The 16,509-nt window shown below is 39.5% G+C and overlaps 1 protein-coding gene across 2 annotated transcripts in view; it reads right to left on the bottom strand.

The window, feature by feature from the left end:
* Window positions 1-16,509, bottom strand: part of srgap1a (SLIT-ROBO Rho GTPase activating protein 1a) — a 143,538-nt gene that overhangs the window by 19,909 nt on the left and 107,120 nt on the right. For both annotated transcript variants that reach the window (XM_069192058.1, XM_069192060.1), the window contains exons 16-18: window positions 8,847-8,952; window positions 7,531-7,755; window positions 5,884-5,963 (exon numbers count right to left, since the gene is read on the bottom strand). In XM_069192058.1, coding sequence (XP_069048159.1) covers window positions 5,884-5,963; window positions 7,531-7,755; window positions 8,847-8,952 — 411 coding nt within the window. The remainder of the gene's footprint in view (window positions 1-5,883; window positions 5,964-7,530; window positions 7,756-8,846; window positions 8,953-16,509) is intronic.

The following is a 16,509-nucleotide window of genomic DNA, read 5'->3' as shown; positions in this document are numbered from 1 at the left end:
TATACATTCATCTACTATCACATACAATCCAATATCTCCACACAGTAAAAAGTCACTTAGCTGCGTTTAATATACTGTACTGATTGTACAGGGAACAAAGGATTTCTTGTATATATTGTATTTTTCTTAGCCATAGACATTCTAAAACACCTCCCCTAAGGCATCAACGATTGATGATAAACGATAAAAAATTGTGTACACAATATCTTGACATATTCTCTTTCGATGTCAACAGAGCCCACGTAGTGTTCATGACACCTTGACCATTAACTGAGGAAAACTAGTTCATCTCTGCCTCGGTGAACAGGAGTTATTAGGGAATGGCAAGTCAATGGGATGTGAAAACCCTTATTTTATCTGTCTAAACATGGACGTCCTCGTTTCAGTCAGTCTTCCAACAAATTTAGTGGACATGAAATCAATAAAGTCATCTTCAAGCTAAAGGTTATAGGATACTCTTTCTTATTATTGGGCTAGTTGTAAAAGAAACAACAGGAAAGCACTAAAAGCTCCATTTTACCAGAAAACATTTACACTAACCAAATGCATTATTATGCACACAAAAGGTGAACTGAGCTGTAATCTTCTTTGTGTCTACTTATGTACGTAAGGGAAGGACAAGCAGAATCTTAGTAAAACACCAAAGGGAGAAAAGTCAGTTTAAAATCTGCTTTCAGAGAAGTATCGCCTTTCAGTAAATTTAAAAATGACAGGAAACCATGAAAAAACGTTTGAGATTTATGCTGAAACCCCTTTGTGAATATTTATACACAGACCACATACAACAGCAAATTCTGATTAATGCAGCATCTGGTATTAGATCTATGAAATGATACACATTAATTAAAACATGAAGAAGACCAGACATGAACTGCTTAACACCACTCATTTCATGAAAAACATCATCTAGATTTAAAGGAGCTATGTTGCTTTCTGTGTAGCTATTGTTCAGTCGTCAATGAAGCTACAAGCCAAGAAATTGAACAACAGTGAAAATTCATATATAGACTTTCAGCATCCACTTGTCTATTTTCAAAGCTATTTGCACAGAACAAAATTGATCCTGCGCCAAGTGTATGTTTAAAGTGTTAATGTAGCAAGAGGTGGCACAGGCAAGGAAAGTTAAAATGTACGTTCTTTACCTTTAATTAAGCACCTGAGGTCTGAAAACTGAACTGTACTTTAAACTGAAAGCAAAAACGTTTGAACGCCATCTTGGAAACAGCTTGAAAGCTCACGCAGTGCTGTGCTACAGACTGTTAAACACCAAGAGAACGCACATCTGAAGGACAGGATTCTCTCACTTTTTAATGATGAAAATCTTTTTTCCTGTGATGGACAAATCCAACAGTCTGAGTCACTACACTGAAAGTCAATATGGCTTCCTTGACCACCTCTCTGTATGGCTCCATAGGAGAAGATTGATGTACAGTACAAACTCCAAAGGAAAAAAGAAAACTTTTTTTAAGACATCAGACACAATATTTTGAATGCCGGTGTTGGCATTTTTACTGTCAAAAAAAGGTCCTGTTGAGTGACAGTATGAGATCCTTACATGAGATGCAGGACAAATAAAATGTAGAGTGATTTTGCTGTTATATCAGACATTTCATTATAAGTACTAAGTTTGAACATACATTTCAACCACAAAACCCTTTTATTTCTCCTATCATTAGAATACAGCATTTTTCTACATTAAGCAGCATTAAAAAAAAGTTTGCAGCTATTAAAAAGAGCCTCATCACCTCTGCCCAATCAGTTCTCTCACTAAGGAGGTAATTTAGCGCTCACACAACAAACAAAGTCATTTGAGCATATAAGAGTTGGTCATGAATAATCAACTAATCAACATGATGCCAGAAACATACTGTATAATCGTTAAGCGGAATTCAGATACGTTTTTTTACACATTCACACGTAGTCTGATTTTTTTATGCTCACTATATAGAATTCATTGGCTGCTCCTTGTCTCCTGATTGGATACTAGTGCAGGTCGGTCACATCATAACTGAGAACAAAGCCTTGTGATCCAATACAGTATGATCAAAGAGGATACTATGGTGATATAATTATAAAAAAACAATGAGATAACGATGCAGTAAAATCAGATGTAAACTACATAGTGTATTGAAGCCTCAATACAAGTTAGAGGGAGCTACTGAAAAAATTGTTTCTGATTATGTTTAAATAACCTTTAAATGGAACAGCTTTATGAATAAAATCACATGACATTGTTGACAAAGCTTTAACATGTGGGATGTAAATTATACAAGGCAAATAAGTCAGGTTATGCTTCTTACTATTCTTATTAGTATTAATATCTAAACCTATTTCAACATTTTTTTCCCCATAATTTCAAAACAAACAATTATAGGGCCTCTGAGATGCTAATAAAGCCTAGGTTGAAATAAAGCATCCTTTTCTCAGATTCCACAGTGAAATCAATTAGAGTTATCAAAGTTTGAAAACCTCCCAGAAATTTAATTCTGAAGAAAACTTTGACAGGCACTCTTTCCCACAGGACATCTCCACTTAATGTGCCAGTTAGGCCTTCTGATCCAGCACTTAAGAGAAACATTATGAATAATTTACTCTTCACTTCAATATCTTTTCTGCCAATACAGAGAAATCATAAACAGTTCCATCCACTGTAAGACGACAAAGCAGACTGCTGCTTTTGCTTTGAGGGGAAAAGGCACAACCAGCTCTTGAAAACTTGAAGCGCGTCACTAATTTCATCAACTGTAGCTGACCTGTGACTGATAGGGGACTGATAGTCTGGCTGTTTTGTGGTAGATAAATGCAGCAGTACACCAGGGTTAGTGAAAAAATACAGGCTTTAGAAATTTGATTCTCATGAAGTAACTCAGTCCAATGAGCATAAAACCAGTGCCGGACTCAATCTTTCCCTGTTTATTTCAAACACTTCCCTGGCAACAACTGACTTAAACAGACTGTAGACAAAAAAAATCAATCCTCGATGAGAGAAAAGTCAGCCATTACCACCCAGCCAGGAATTAGGTTTTGTATAAAACCACAGAAGCATAAGACTAGGTTAATGAAGTGTGCTTTAAGAAATGTGTGCACTACAACAGAGCCATTTGTCTGATGTTTTAAAGCAAATAATAGTTAACTAATTTTAGTTTTTTTCTTCCGTTACTTCATTTGAATGCTCATGCTATTTTAGATTTTAAAAAATGATTACTACACCTGTTTGAATATTTTGACTCATACAAAAACAAATATTTTGATTCACTGAGGCACATTTGGACAAGAAAATATCAGAGAAACAGCACCGTTTCAACCAGGGAGGAAGTGCATACAAAGGGACAAGCTCATTGAACACTTAAGGAAACAAATCTGGCAAAAATGCAAGAACAAAGAGCATGAGTGCACACAACTGGTTTTGCTGAAATGGATCTTTAGACCACAGGCTCATGGGAAATGGAATTTCTTCAGCTGTTATTGCCATGGAAACAGGGTTCCATCTCACACCGGTGGGAACAGCCCACTGCAGAATCCAGAGAGGGAGCTCTATTGTTCAGACTGTCAGCGCTCTGCCCTTTCAAGAGCTGTGATTGCTGAACTCTGACATTTCAGCAACGCCCATTATTTTTGAAGAAGAATGGACTCCGACTTCTCCTGCATACATTCCATCTGACCTTTACGTAGCCCACTGATGCAATGACTCATTCTGTTTGACTTGGAAGAGAATCCCCCCAGTGAGAGGCTACAAAGCCAGACCAGACTACAAACATTTTAAATCACTTCTCGTTCTGAAAAAAAAAAGATGTTCCTCTTGCTTTGTTCTCCCTCTCTATCTCCAAAGACTTTAAAGACGCTCATACTTTATCCACAAACACAACTTCTTTTAATATGGTTCCCATGATCAGGAAAAGTAAAGGTTAAGAATGTTTACCGGGGTACAATGATGTACTTTTCCCCTAAAAATGTCACACTTTTTCCAACCTTTTTAAAACCTAACTTGAGTCGACCAAAACTATTATGCTGTACAGTTATGCACATCATTTTACTTGTGGTATAAGAATGATCATGTAACAGTACACTCAGCCACAGGAAACCAGAGAAAAAAGGAAGACTTTCAATCCTCCAGAGCTGATCAACTCCATACAGCACAGATGATTCAGGTTTTTCACTCAAACCAGCATTTAGTATATTAACTATAACCAAGTTCTTCAATCTACAGACACGCCAACTGTCTGCAAAAGTAAAAGCCAGGCAAAGTGAAATCCTGAAAATATACTGACACGAAAAAACAAAAACCAGTGCTGTGAACAGGTTTCCAGGACTCAGACAGGGAAAACGTCAATGTACTGTCAACAGGCTTTACTCCTCTTGGACTCCAACTGTATATGCTAGCACAACAGTTACAACAACAAAGACCTGGCCTGCCTTGCAAAGCTGTAGATCTGTGTTATGGGTCACACACCACAAATCCCAAGTGGACAATGAATACAATACAAAGTGGAAAACGCTGAGGATGCCACCTTCAGAGGATATACACTACAGTTCTGTGAAAAAGTGCTCACTTCCTTTCAAATTATCCGAATAGTTGCCTGTTTTTTTGCCACTGAATGTTAGCAGAGCTTCTTGTGTGACCTAGTGATAACAGTACATAAAAGGAGTCTGAGTCAACAAATAACACCAGAATTCTGGTGCTTGTTTCATTTATTTATTAAACAAAGTAATCTGATATCCCATGTCCCTGTGTGAAAACTGGTTCAGTTCCATCTCTCAGTGGGGGCTTTGATCTTACATTCACAAAAAAAAGAAGCAGCCAACTCTTCTTGCTACATATTCAGTCATGGGTGAAGCTTAGTTTTGTTTTATTTGAATTTGAATTTGCAATTCAATTCAGAAAGTGTGTAGTTATTTGGTGGAGGACCTGCAAATAAGAATCAAGCACCAGTATGTGTAGCCCCCTCACCTGGATGATGCGACGGCAGCCAAAGTGCGCCAGTACACTCATCTATCAATTGAGAGGAAAACAGTGTGATGAAGACAATTCATTAGATGGGAATTATTAGGAGGCCATGATTGGTAAAGTCCAGGGGGTAGTTGGGGCAGGAAGCTGGGGTAACACCCCTACTCTTTTTGAGAACATCATTAGCATGCACTCTCACTTCATTATCCAAAACTCGCAGATGACTGGAGACTTCAAGATCTTTTTTCAACATTTCTTTATGCCCAGGAATGTGCGCAGTCTCCCTTCTTTGGACTGATGTCAGAACAGAACGGCAACATTGTTTTGTGTTGAGTGTTGAACAAAATGTACATAACTCACACCCAGCAGGTGTGAGCCTGGCTGGTACCTCGATGGGAGACTTCCTGAGAAAAACTAAGGTTGCTGCTCGAAGAGGTGTTAGCGGGACCAGTAGGGGGCGCTCATCCTGCTGTCTATGTGGGCCCTAATGCCCCAGTATAGTGATGGGGAAACAAAACTGTAAAAAGGTGCCGTCCTTCGGATGAGATATAGGTCCTGACTCACTGTAGTCATTAAAAATCCCAGGGCGTTTCTCGAAAAGAGTAGGAGTGTTACCCCAGCGTCCTGGCCAAATTTCCCCCTGGCCTTTACCAATCATGGCCTCCTAATAATCCCCATTTATGAATTGCCTATCCTCACTGATAGGTGATGTGAGTATACTGGCGCACTAAGGCTGCCGTTGCATCATCCAGGTGTGGCTACACATTGGTGTCAGTGGTGGGTGTCCTCATTACCTCTAAAGCACAATTTATCATCATTTGTTTGATGCTGCCATAAATTGTGCAGAGTGGGAACAGGACAGGGCAACACACACATCAGAGTCCGAGAGTTTCCAGTCAGGTCAGATCCCCAGTGCAGACAGGCTGATGGGAACATACCATCGTCACTGGTGCGGGGCTCCGTCTCTCCATCCTGATCCACCTCTTCCAATGTGCCATGCTCGCTGTAGGGACTATCGCTGCAAGGGACAAACAGAATTTTTTATGGTATTACAGTGTCCTTTCAAAGCAAACATGAAGATGTAAGCCCAACTGCTGCAAAATCAAGTACCAGTAGTTTACACAAAATCAAGGCAATATAACAAAATAATAGAAACAATGTAATCAGTCGAAGACAAATGTATGGAGGGCACTGGATCGAATAATACTAATTATTTTTTTGCTTGGCATAGCTGAAATCTTACTGAACTGATTTCTTCCTGCTGAGTAGTAAGATTTCAATTAAATATGTGTAAGACATACTGTAGGGTGCTAACATCAATGCTTGCAACCCTATAGGAATAAAAAACTAAAACATGAATCAAGATACACATACAGATCCTAAATATATGGGTATGAGCACCGTCGCTGGAATAATGAACATCAGTTGTAGCTTTACAAACTACCCTAGTAATAACACATCTTAATGATGAAAGAACCTTTTTTTAAGAAAATGCATCAAGAAGAAAATTGATGTGTAACGTAATGCAATAAATAGCAACTTTCATCCTCTCATATGTCAAAGAGAAATGTTTATTTCTTGACTGGATCTTGAACACTGGCCATCTTTTAAAGCCCTTAGTTAATTTTCAGGTAAACTGCAGATTGTGCATATCATTCTACACAGTCTTCAGTTTTGCAGCAATCAGCTACCTTCTGTAATGTGCAAACACGTGTTAGCAACCCTTCATATCTCACTTTCCATTTCATATACTGCAGGTGACTAATCAACTCTGAACAAAAAGAATAATTATCAGATTCTGATGTGTCATCAAAATGTGAACCATTTATATCAGCCATTAACCCACGAGTGCTGTCAGCTCATAATAACTCCCAAAACAGGCGCGAGGAGAAATATTGAGCGTATTGAGAGTTTCATGACATGCACCACTGTGACACTTGCCTTGAATTTCAGACTAATTCTATATTTACTTGACACAAAATTTTAATCCCTTCTAGTAGACAGCAGAAGTAATCCAAATGTATTATGAGAAACGACAGGAATGGCATTAATGCCATCGCTTCTTCAGTGTTTACAGCAGACGGAGACTTAAGAGTTCTTCAACTGTCGGCTTTTCCTCAAAGAAGGAAATATGACAAACGGGGCCGCACGTGTCTGGAGTGCAATGTCTTGGGACTGAGCTGATCTGAGACATGTAATTAGGCATGGCTATATTTAATCCTCCAGTTGTAAAGTAGACACAGCTAAGAGCTTCTCAGAAGCCTGGAGAACATGAGGCTGCCTTTAAAGATGGACAAGATGGATGGAGGAGATCTATTTCAAAAAGTACCTGGGAAAAAACATCTTTGCCAATGCTGATGACAATTATTAATGATGCCAAGAAATGCTTCCTACGCAGTAGTAATTATTAAAGGTTTAATTAGAAAAGTATTAAACGTTAACATTAAAAATGTTCCCAATGGACAGGTCCCACACTAATTTTGAAAGAACAGTGATTTTTCCTATGCTCATACTGTACCTTCCAAGGGTAGCAAATGTGTGTCTACTAAGTTGGTCTGTGAAAACTCACATTATAAAATACTTACCAGTAGTCATCTCCAGCCATGCATTTCTCGTACACTGGGCCATCCAGCTCCTTGGCGTCTGGAAAAATGGTCTCATGGTGAATGATGATGGTCTTGATGATCTCATTCACATGTGCCTGGCAGGAGACTTGGTCTTGGATGTCCGGCACAGGCATCAAGGTGGGACCAAAGCAGATGGCCAAGTTGTAGGGGTCCATCATGTTTTCATCACTGTACTGTGACAAGCTGTGTTAACACAGAAAAGTTAGGAAAGGAAAAGATTGCTTCAATGGGTGGTACGGGTGATGGACACACTGTAACTTGGGTATAATTTCGACCATACCTGCATATAGAGCATAACTGTTAAAAGGCCAACATTTTAAAAAAAGAATTCAAAATGTATGGTCATCTAAATATTCTTTCATTTACAGGGCATTATGGATCAATGGAATCATTAAAAGAAATTCCACACTATTTAAAAGTTCTTTATTTTTGCATTAGTGATGTGTCATTTTTTCTTCTTCTCTTACTTGGTGTTGCCGAATGCAAAAAAAAGGTGGTATAATTATTTTAAAGATAGAATGCACAGCGCTCATCGATCATTAAAAAACAGCTGGTAATGCACCTTCCTGATTTGTAAAGGGCTGTGGGTACAGTAGTGAAAGTAATCTTGCTTGTGTATACTCTGCTAAGGACATGCTAGCAATGTTGTTTTATCAGTGCTATATGAAGAAGTTTTACTTGTAAGTAATGTAAACATGTTACTTGTAATGAGACGTGTACGAAGCACAGGAGTGACCATTTTGAGTTTTGATCTATTCATATCTCCCTTACACATCTAGCTCTTCGGTATGGTACCTGTTTCTCTTTGGATACTCATTTGTTCACTGAATCGGATGCTGATCAACCTATACAAAGCCAATTTATTTAAATATATACACATTGCAGTTAAAAATTAAACTATAAAGTATTAGGTTTTTAAGACATAAAAAAGCAAGTCACTAATAGATTTAAGCTGGCCACAACTACCTCTAAACTGGAAGAATAAAGGAATTGTTGCAGTATTTAAGAATCCCCCTTCAGTGACTCGTATGGCGTGAATTTTGCCAGAATGATTTCTAGCATTTTTTCACTCTACAGAAAGAGTGAGAATAATAAAGACACAATAATTTTAACTTCCGATATATAAAACTTTGTTAGCTTGTCCCTGTACTGCTCAGTCTACAAATTAATAGCTCAACCTCTTTACATACAATTACAAATAATTTATGTTTGCTTTACACTGAAGCACAGGAAACAGCTGTGATTGACTGGACATAATTAGCACAGATACTTACTGATTGAGGAAGGCAAAGAGGTATCTCATCACTATAAGGACAGACCTGGGCACTGTCAGCAGAATCTTGCGGATGTACAGAGCTCTCTCATAGAGATTTTCTATTCCTGGAATAGGAGCAGACATCTGCTGTTACAACAAGCACAAGTTCCATTGAAGTTCCTTAAATATAAGAAATTCACAAATCTTTATATCAAGTTTGCATGAAACCATAAATATGAGCAAAACATTAAGACGGCACAAATCTTTTACAACTTTAGCAAACATTTCCTATATGGCCTAATGCATATCTAAATTAAGAATGCATTTGTTAGGTTATATGATATTCAAATTTGCATTCAACATCCTTTTTCATATTCTGGCTTTTATAAAATCGTGATATCCACTAAACGAGAAAAGGAAAAGAACGTTGTATTTTTTGTGACAATTCTAACAAGTCTTCGTGCAGAATGTGCTTACTGAAAGAAATTCGGACAGATTCCAAAGTCTGAAACCTTAACAATACAAACCACAGACTGGACAGTGCAGACTGAGCTGTTGCAAGTTTAGGTTTATCCCTTGTTAACTGCAAAGGAACAATTTATTGAATATTGTTAATGCCTGATTTGTTTCAGATTTTTACTGAGAGGGCACTAATTAAGAAGGAAAACACAAAATTCAAACTAAAATACAAACTGCAGAAGAATGACTGTTCCTTTATGTTTACAACTTTCAGTTCTGGCCCTGGGCCATATTCAACCTCTCCAACTCATTCAGAAGCAAGTTGCTCATCTATCTTTTTTTTTACTTTGTTTTTCTTGTGCTACACTGTTACTCTGGTCCCTTCGTTGGATTCCCGAAGCTGCAGGCGTTCATTTCAAAAGGCTTGTTGGTGCCTAATGCTGTCTTAATCACTCTCATTCAGTTTGGTCTCCAGTCTCTTATCCTTCCCTCACCCCCCACCTTGCCTGACCTCTGAACTCCTCCTCCTGCCTGTCCATCCCCTCACCTCAAAGGAGATCCCATTCTTCTCCTTTGCCCCACACTGCTGATTTAGACTACTCAAAGAAGTCAGAACTGCTCGGTCGCTGAGCAACCTTTCGATGTCTCCTTGAGACTCATCTGTTGAGACAGCACCTGTGATCTCAGTCCCACTGTCATGAGCTTTTACCACCCACTGATATTGCAATCTGCTCAATTCCTTCTTCACTGTATTCAATGACTGCATGCCTCCACACTATTTACTGCTCGATGCACACTGTTTTCACTGTGCCTTGCACAGACACTGCACTGTCTTCCTCCTCATTGATTGGTCATTCTTATCTAATTACTCTTTTTTACTGTAAACACATCTGCTAAGCAAAGGAATAGTAATAATCATCCTGCAACTCACAACTGGCAGCCCACTGCAGTACCTGGATGGAAGACCTCCTGGTCTAAACTAAGGCTGCTACTGGAAGAGGTGGGGCCAGCAGGGTCACTCACCCAGCGATCTGAGTGGGTCTTAAAGACCCACTATTGTGATGGGACACTATACTGTAAAAAAAAAAGGTGCCGTCCTTCGGATGAAATGTTAAACCAAGGGCCTGACTTTCTATGATCATTAAAAATCCCAGGTTGTTTCTCGAAAAGAGTAGGGGTGTACCCCGGCATCCTGGCCAAATTTCCCATCGGCCTTTATCAATCATGGCCTCCTAACAATCCCCCTCTATAAATTGGCTTAATTACTCTGCTCTCCTCCCCACTAATAGCTGATGTGTGGTGAGCGTTCTGGCGCACTATGGCTGCCGTTGCATCATCCAGGTGGGGCTGCACATTAATGGTGGTGGAGGTGAGTCCTCATTACCTGTGTTACCAGAGTGGAGTGTCCAGAAAAGCACTATATAAGTGTAAGGAATTATTATTATTAATGTTGAAAAAGTAATAGCCCTACCTACCGCACATACAGTAGACCTCAATATTTTGTTTAACAAAAACAGAATTTGTCAGAACGTGCTGTAAGCACAACAACATGCTAAATTTAATTAAAAAATTGTTAATTGGTGCCTATGTGAGTAGCTCAAGTGATAAATGTATTTCTATCGCAAGCAGAAGATATCTCTATTTTCTTCACCTATAATTAGCTATTATACAGTACCATGGTTGACCTTCAAGGTCACTTTTTCAACACATTCAGATACTTAAATGTGCCAGCCTGAATATTTAAAAAAACTTATTAATCAGAATCAGGTTGTTGATTGAGAACCAGCCAGAACTGTTTATAATCAAATAAGGTCAATAAACAAAGATAGGTTTATTCCATGCTGAAAAGAGAAGAAAGAAAACACAACGTTTCGGCCGTGGAGCTCTCTTCAGGTGTGAGCTCAGTTGTGTTTTCTTTCTTCTGTTTTTAGCATGGAATAAACCTATTACTTGTTCCTTTGCAGCCTACGCATGCTGATGCAGCCACCCACCTGAAATAAACAAAGATGTTAATTTAAAAATGGAGAAGTGAACAAGGTTTTGGAACCATTGGAGTATTCCAAAAAACTATCCATATAATTATATAAAGTTCAGTGAAATGCAATTAAATGACAATATGACTGAAATATATTTAATAAAATATAAGAAATGCTCAGGAAAAGCCTGTCACATATCCCCCACCCTCACCTCTTTTTATAGTGTTTGATGAAGCCTGTTGGACAAACAAATGAATAATTATCATTTTTTAATAAACAAGTGAAATCCAAACAGTATATAAGGCGTTTGCTGTGATGCAGTGCTGTCATTATTAAAAATAAGCACCAGGTTTCACTCAGCATTGCGGTGTTAGTATCAGCCTTAATGCACAAGGTCAAAATGCCAGACACTGCTGTGTTTAATGAACTCAGATTTGTCCTTGTTATCTCTACATGAAGGCCACTCATCTAAATGTGGCAGGGCTCTGGATATATACATTACCAAGTGGAATCTGAGAATTTTTAAGCTGCTCGAACTGTACACTCACAGCACTGCTGTTCATCCCAGATTTAAAACTTTAAAAAAAGCAATCAAGCTTGATGGCATGGGAGTGTGTCTTTTGCTGTTTTAAAGGTTACAGTGCAGAGTCAGTATCGTGAGGTGTGAATGATGGAGAAATGACTTAAAACTCTAAAGATCACAAATAGGGGTAAACCCTTCACAGACAAAAACGGAACTACTGTATACTGTATGTAATAGAACTTGATCAATTTGGCCAGGACAAGGAGTCATCAAAGTGACAACTAGGAAAACCTTAGTACTGTAGATACTCCAAACAGACGAAGGTTGTTTTTTGAAAGACTAATCCCAAAATGGTAGTGCAGTGGTTAGCATGGCTGCCTCGCAGCGCTGGGGCCCTGGGTTCAATTCCAGATCTGGGGGCGTGATCTGCGTACAGTCTGCGTGTTCATGTGGATTTCCTTCTGGTGCTCTGGTTACTTCCTGAAGTCTAAAAACATACTGGTCGATAAACTGGCTTCTGGGAAATTGACTCCGTTGTGAGCGTGTGCACGTCTGTGTGTGCCCTGTGATAGACTGGCGTCCCTTCCAGGGTGTACCCTGCCTTGAGCCCATTGCTTGCCGGCATAGATCCATCTCCCCATGTGACCCTGCATTGGAAGAAGAGGTTAGAAGATGGATGGGAGGATGGATGATCCCAAGAGAGCTCCCAAGATGATCTACCAATAAAAGACAATTGCCCAAACAAAGATTGGGTTTTACGAACATCAGTCATGTGCGGGTTTGAGCCTGAGCTACAGCATGTCATTAACTGACAGATTCTCCAAGCAGTACCACACCATTCCCCTAGTACTGCAGTAGATCTGGCTGGGATTAATCAATAAAGCCTCTCTTAGCTCCATGTGACCCCTTTATTTTCTCAGCACCTGTGGTGCTGACAGTGAGGGACACGCCTCTCCTTCAATCAGTACTGAACCTCCGTTATGTCCCTACAGACGCATTAAAAGATGACTGGCTCATCTGGGGGGTGGTGGAGGGTCTAAAGAGCCTGGTACAATTCCTCATTCGTTGTGAGTTTATACAGTGGCAGGGTTTGCCACTGAGCCCAGACCTAAAAAAACACACATTGGGCAATTCCAAACTGGGAGGGAAGAATAACTGGAAAAAAAGAAAACTGCTGAAAAAAGAAAGATCAAGCTCACTATATATCTCCACCCATTACGTGGAGAGCTCAGTGGTTATAAAAGATAATCAGTCTTGTAAATCTCTCAGGTCTTGCTGACAGGAAAAACTATTTTGGATTAGACGTGTAAACGAAATTAAATAATTTCCGGATCTTTTGTAAGATGATTTCGCTGAACATGCAGGAAAAAGATTAAGTAAAATGCATATGTCTGGGAACATTTGAGAGTGGCTTAGTGCAGTAAAATGTTCTTGTTCTCTGCATCCCTTATATTTAAAGTATAAACAGTTTAGATTGATAAGTAAAACATTATAAAAAATATAAATCTAGTTTGACTACAATAATGTAGGTGATAGACACGATCTAAAATAAATCTTGCTCTAGTTTTGCAAAAATTCTGGCTCTCAGAGAACACAAACAGCTAACCAATTTCCTCTGAAATACAAAATCTAAGCAGTATTATAAAACTCAATTACTGAAAGACTGCATAATCATATTTGGATACTTCCAAAATGCACAACGGAGATTGTGTGCATTTGTATTAACTCAACAGCGGTGATAGTTAGACATTTCCGTGTTGTTACACTCACAAGTAAAGAGAAACGGCAAGAATACTAACACTAATACGGTTAGCTTAACACAGTTAAGAGCTAAATATGTAGAGTGTCTTTCAAAAGAATTGGGATAGTGAAGTCAAAACTGTATTTTTTTTAACTATGAGTTCTCCTAGGACTTAGATGTTATAAATAAAACACGACCTATAAGTAGAACTCCTAAGTATTTTATTTTTAGTGAAGCCAATTAAGTTTTACCCTCTTGGGTCGATTAAACAAACTGAATATTGAAACGTTATTTTCAAGAAGAAAATACATTGGGACAACTGGAAGACCAGAGTCTCATTTTAGTCAGGAGTTTGTTTTTAGGTAATCGGGTACTCAGGATAGAGTTGCGGACTGTCTATCAACCTGTCTTGCTTTTGGCTGCAGTGTTTGGAGTCCACAGTCGAAAGTCAATATGAAAAGAAAAGAAACTGTCCTATTCCTTTCAGAGGAGAGCAGACAATTGTGAAGCTCAAAGACAAAGAAAAAGTCACTACACAAAAATTGGGCATTCCAATTTGGAACATATTGGGGAAGAAAATACCCTCAGGTAATGTATTATTACCAATCAGCCAAGATCAGACTGGCCAAGAAAAACATCTAATGTACAGATAAATAGGAGATGTCAAGGAAAACCTAAAACAACTATCAGTGAAATAACCCCCAATCTCTGAAGTGCCGGTATAAAGTCTACAGTGTGCAGAAGACTGGGACTGCAGAATTACAAAGCTACACTATGAGTGTAAGCTTCTCATCAGCACCAAGATCAGAAAAGCCAGTTTAACATTAGCTTCTGAATTTACAGAAACTTTTTGTCTGTTTATATAGAAAGAAATCCTTATTGGTTAACAAGGCCATGAACATACTGTCAATGCCACCTTGCAATGGGAGCTCTTTATGAGATAAAAAGTGGAATATCTTAGACTTGCCAAGTCAATCACTAGATTTTAATCAAACTGACCACGTCTTTTCAGTGTCAAAAACTGTCACGACCCCCCAAGAATAGTCAAGAACCCCAACTGGCTGCAGCAAATACACGACAAAACATGTCAAGGACAGAGCTTTTTTTAAGTCTGTTTTTGTTCTAATATGACAAAAGATATGACCAAAATTAAAAGAAGTTGTTGTAAATAAAGTTGTTATTCTCATTTATAATAACCTTGTGATAGACACAAACGGCTTGATTTTATGGACATAAAAAAATGGCTGTCCCGAAACATTTGTAAGGCAGTGCATGTACTATTTATTATAATAATAATAATAATAATAATAATAATAATAATAATTGCTTACACTTATATAGCGCTTTTCTGGACACTCCACTCAAAGCGCTTTACAGGCAATGGGGACTCCCCTCCACCACCACCAATGTGCAGCCCCACCTGGATGATGCGACGGCAGCCATAGTGCGCCAGAACGCTCACCACACATCAGCTATCCGTGGGGAGGAGAGCAGAGTAATTAAGCCAATTTATAGAGGGGGATTGTTAGGAGGCCATGATTGATAAAGGCCGATGGGAAATTTGGCCAGGATGCCGGGGTACACCCCTACTCTTTTTCGAGAAACAACCTGGGATTTTTAATGACCACAGAGAGTCAGGACCTCGGTTTTACGTCCGAAGGACGGCGCCTGTTTACAGTATAGTGTCCCCGTCACTACACTGGGGCATTAGGACCCACATGAGCCGCAGGGTTAGCGCCCCCTGCTGGCCCCACTAACGGCTCTTCCAGCAGCAACCTTAGTTTTTCCCAGGAGGTCTCCCATCCAGGTACTGACTAGGCTCACACCTGCTGAGCTTCAGTGGGGCTGCCAGTTGTGAGTTGCAGGGTGATATGGCTGCTGGTAAATTATCCATCTTCTAACTGCTTCTTCCACCTCAGGGTCACAAGGGAGCCAGAGTCTATCCAGGCAAGCAATGGGCACAAGGCAGGGTACACCCTGGACGGGCCACCAGTCCATCATAGGGCAGATGTATTGGATAAAGCACTTAGAAAATGGGTGGATGGATCTGTTAAATGGTAAATGATCTGGTAGTTTGGCATCTCTCAGAAAACAAAGTAAAACCCCTGATCATGAAATTACTTACATTTACATAAAGGACAGACACGACTACAAATGCTGAACTTTTACAGCTGTTTTCATTACTTTACCACAGCTGTATAAATAGTAAACTTCAGTAAATTCATAAGGACCTCTGGCTATTAGCTCATTACTCCAAGTGAAATAATGAGATGAGAAACATGCCCTTAGCAGACGCTGGGACAGCTCCAGCACCGGCAGCTTTGCCTTTTTACTGAATGAGTCGCCAGGAGAGTGTGGTGCTTCATTGTTGGGAAAGTCAGCTGCACCTCATTACTGCTGGAGAGGAAGAGGAGGTCAGCGCTGATCATTAGCATGTGGCACCACAGAAACGAGTATGACTCACTCTTCCATCCGCCCCAGCGCATGGTGCACCTCCACAATAAATCACAGAAGGCATTAGATCAGCTGTCTTCGGTGCTGGTATCGCCAGTGATAGATGAAGGAAAGAATATCTTCACTGGATGTACAGTGTGCAAGTAATTCAAAAAGAATGCAGCCACACAAACAGCTGCAGCCAGTGTGCGATACGCCAAGAGGCACCCTGGGTTTTCCAAAACGTTCAAAGGAACCCCAAATCGTTAAAAGTGCATGATTTGCTGTCAGTTTTCGCAGCTGTGTAACAAACCCTAAAAGACATTTTTGCCCGCTGACAGAAATATAAAACAGCAAAGCCCACTATTACGGTTACAGACCGAGTCTTGGAAAGCAGGTGTTGCTAGCGGGATGTGGGTTTAGAGATGGTTTTTGTTTTACATTCTTGTCCAAAACACAGCACTGAAAACCATACAGATTTTGTGCTTTCAACGCGCTGCAGATCATTCTACATAGAAAACATAGCCTGTATTAAGACACACCTCTGAGC

Source organism: Lepisosteus oculatus, chromosome 7 (genome assembly GCF_040954835.1).
Source record: "Lepisosteus oculatus isolate fLepOcu1 chromosome 7, fLepOcu1.hap2, whole genome shotgun sequence".
NCBI classification, from domain to species: domain Eukaryota; kingdom Metazoa; phylum Chordata; class Actinopteri; order Semionotiformes; family Lepisosteidae; genus Lepisosteus; species Lepisosteus oculatus.
Note: the sequence above shows the minus strand (reverse complement) of the source record. Positions and strands in the feature narration are given on the sequence as shown.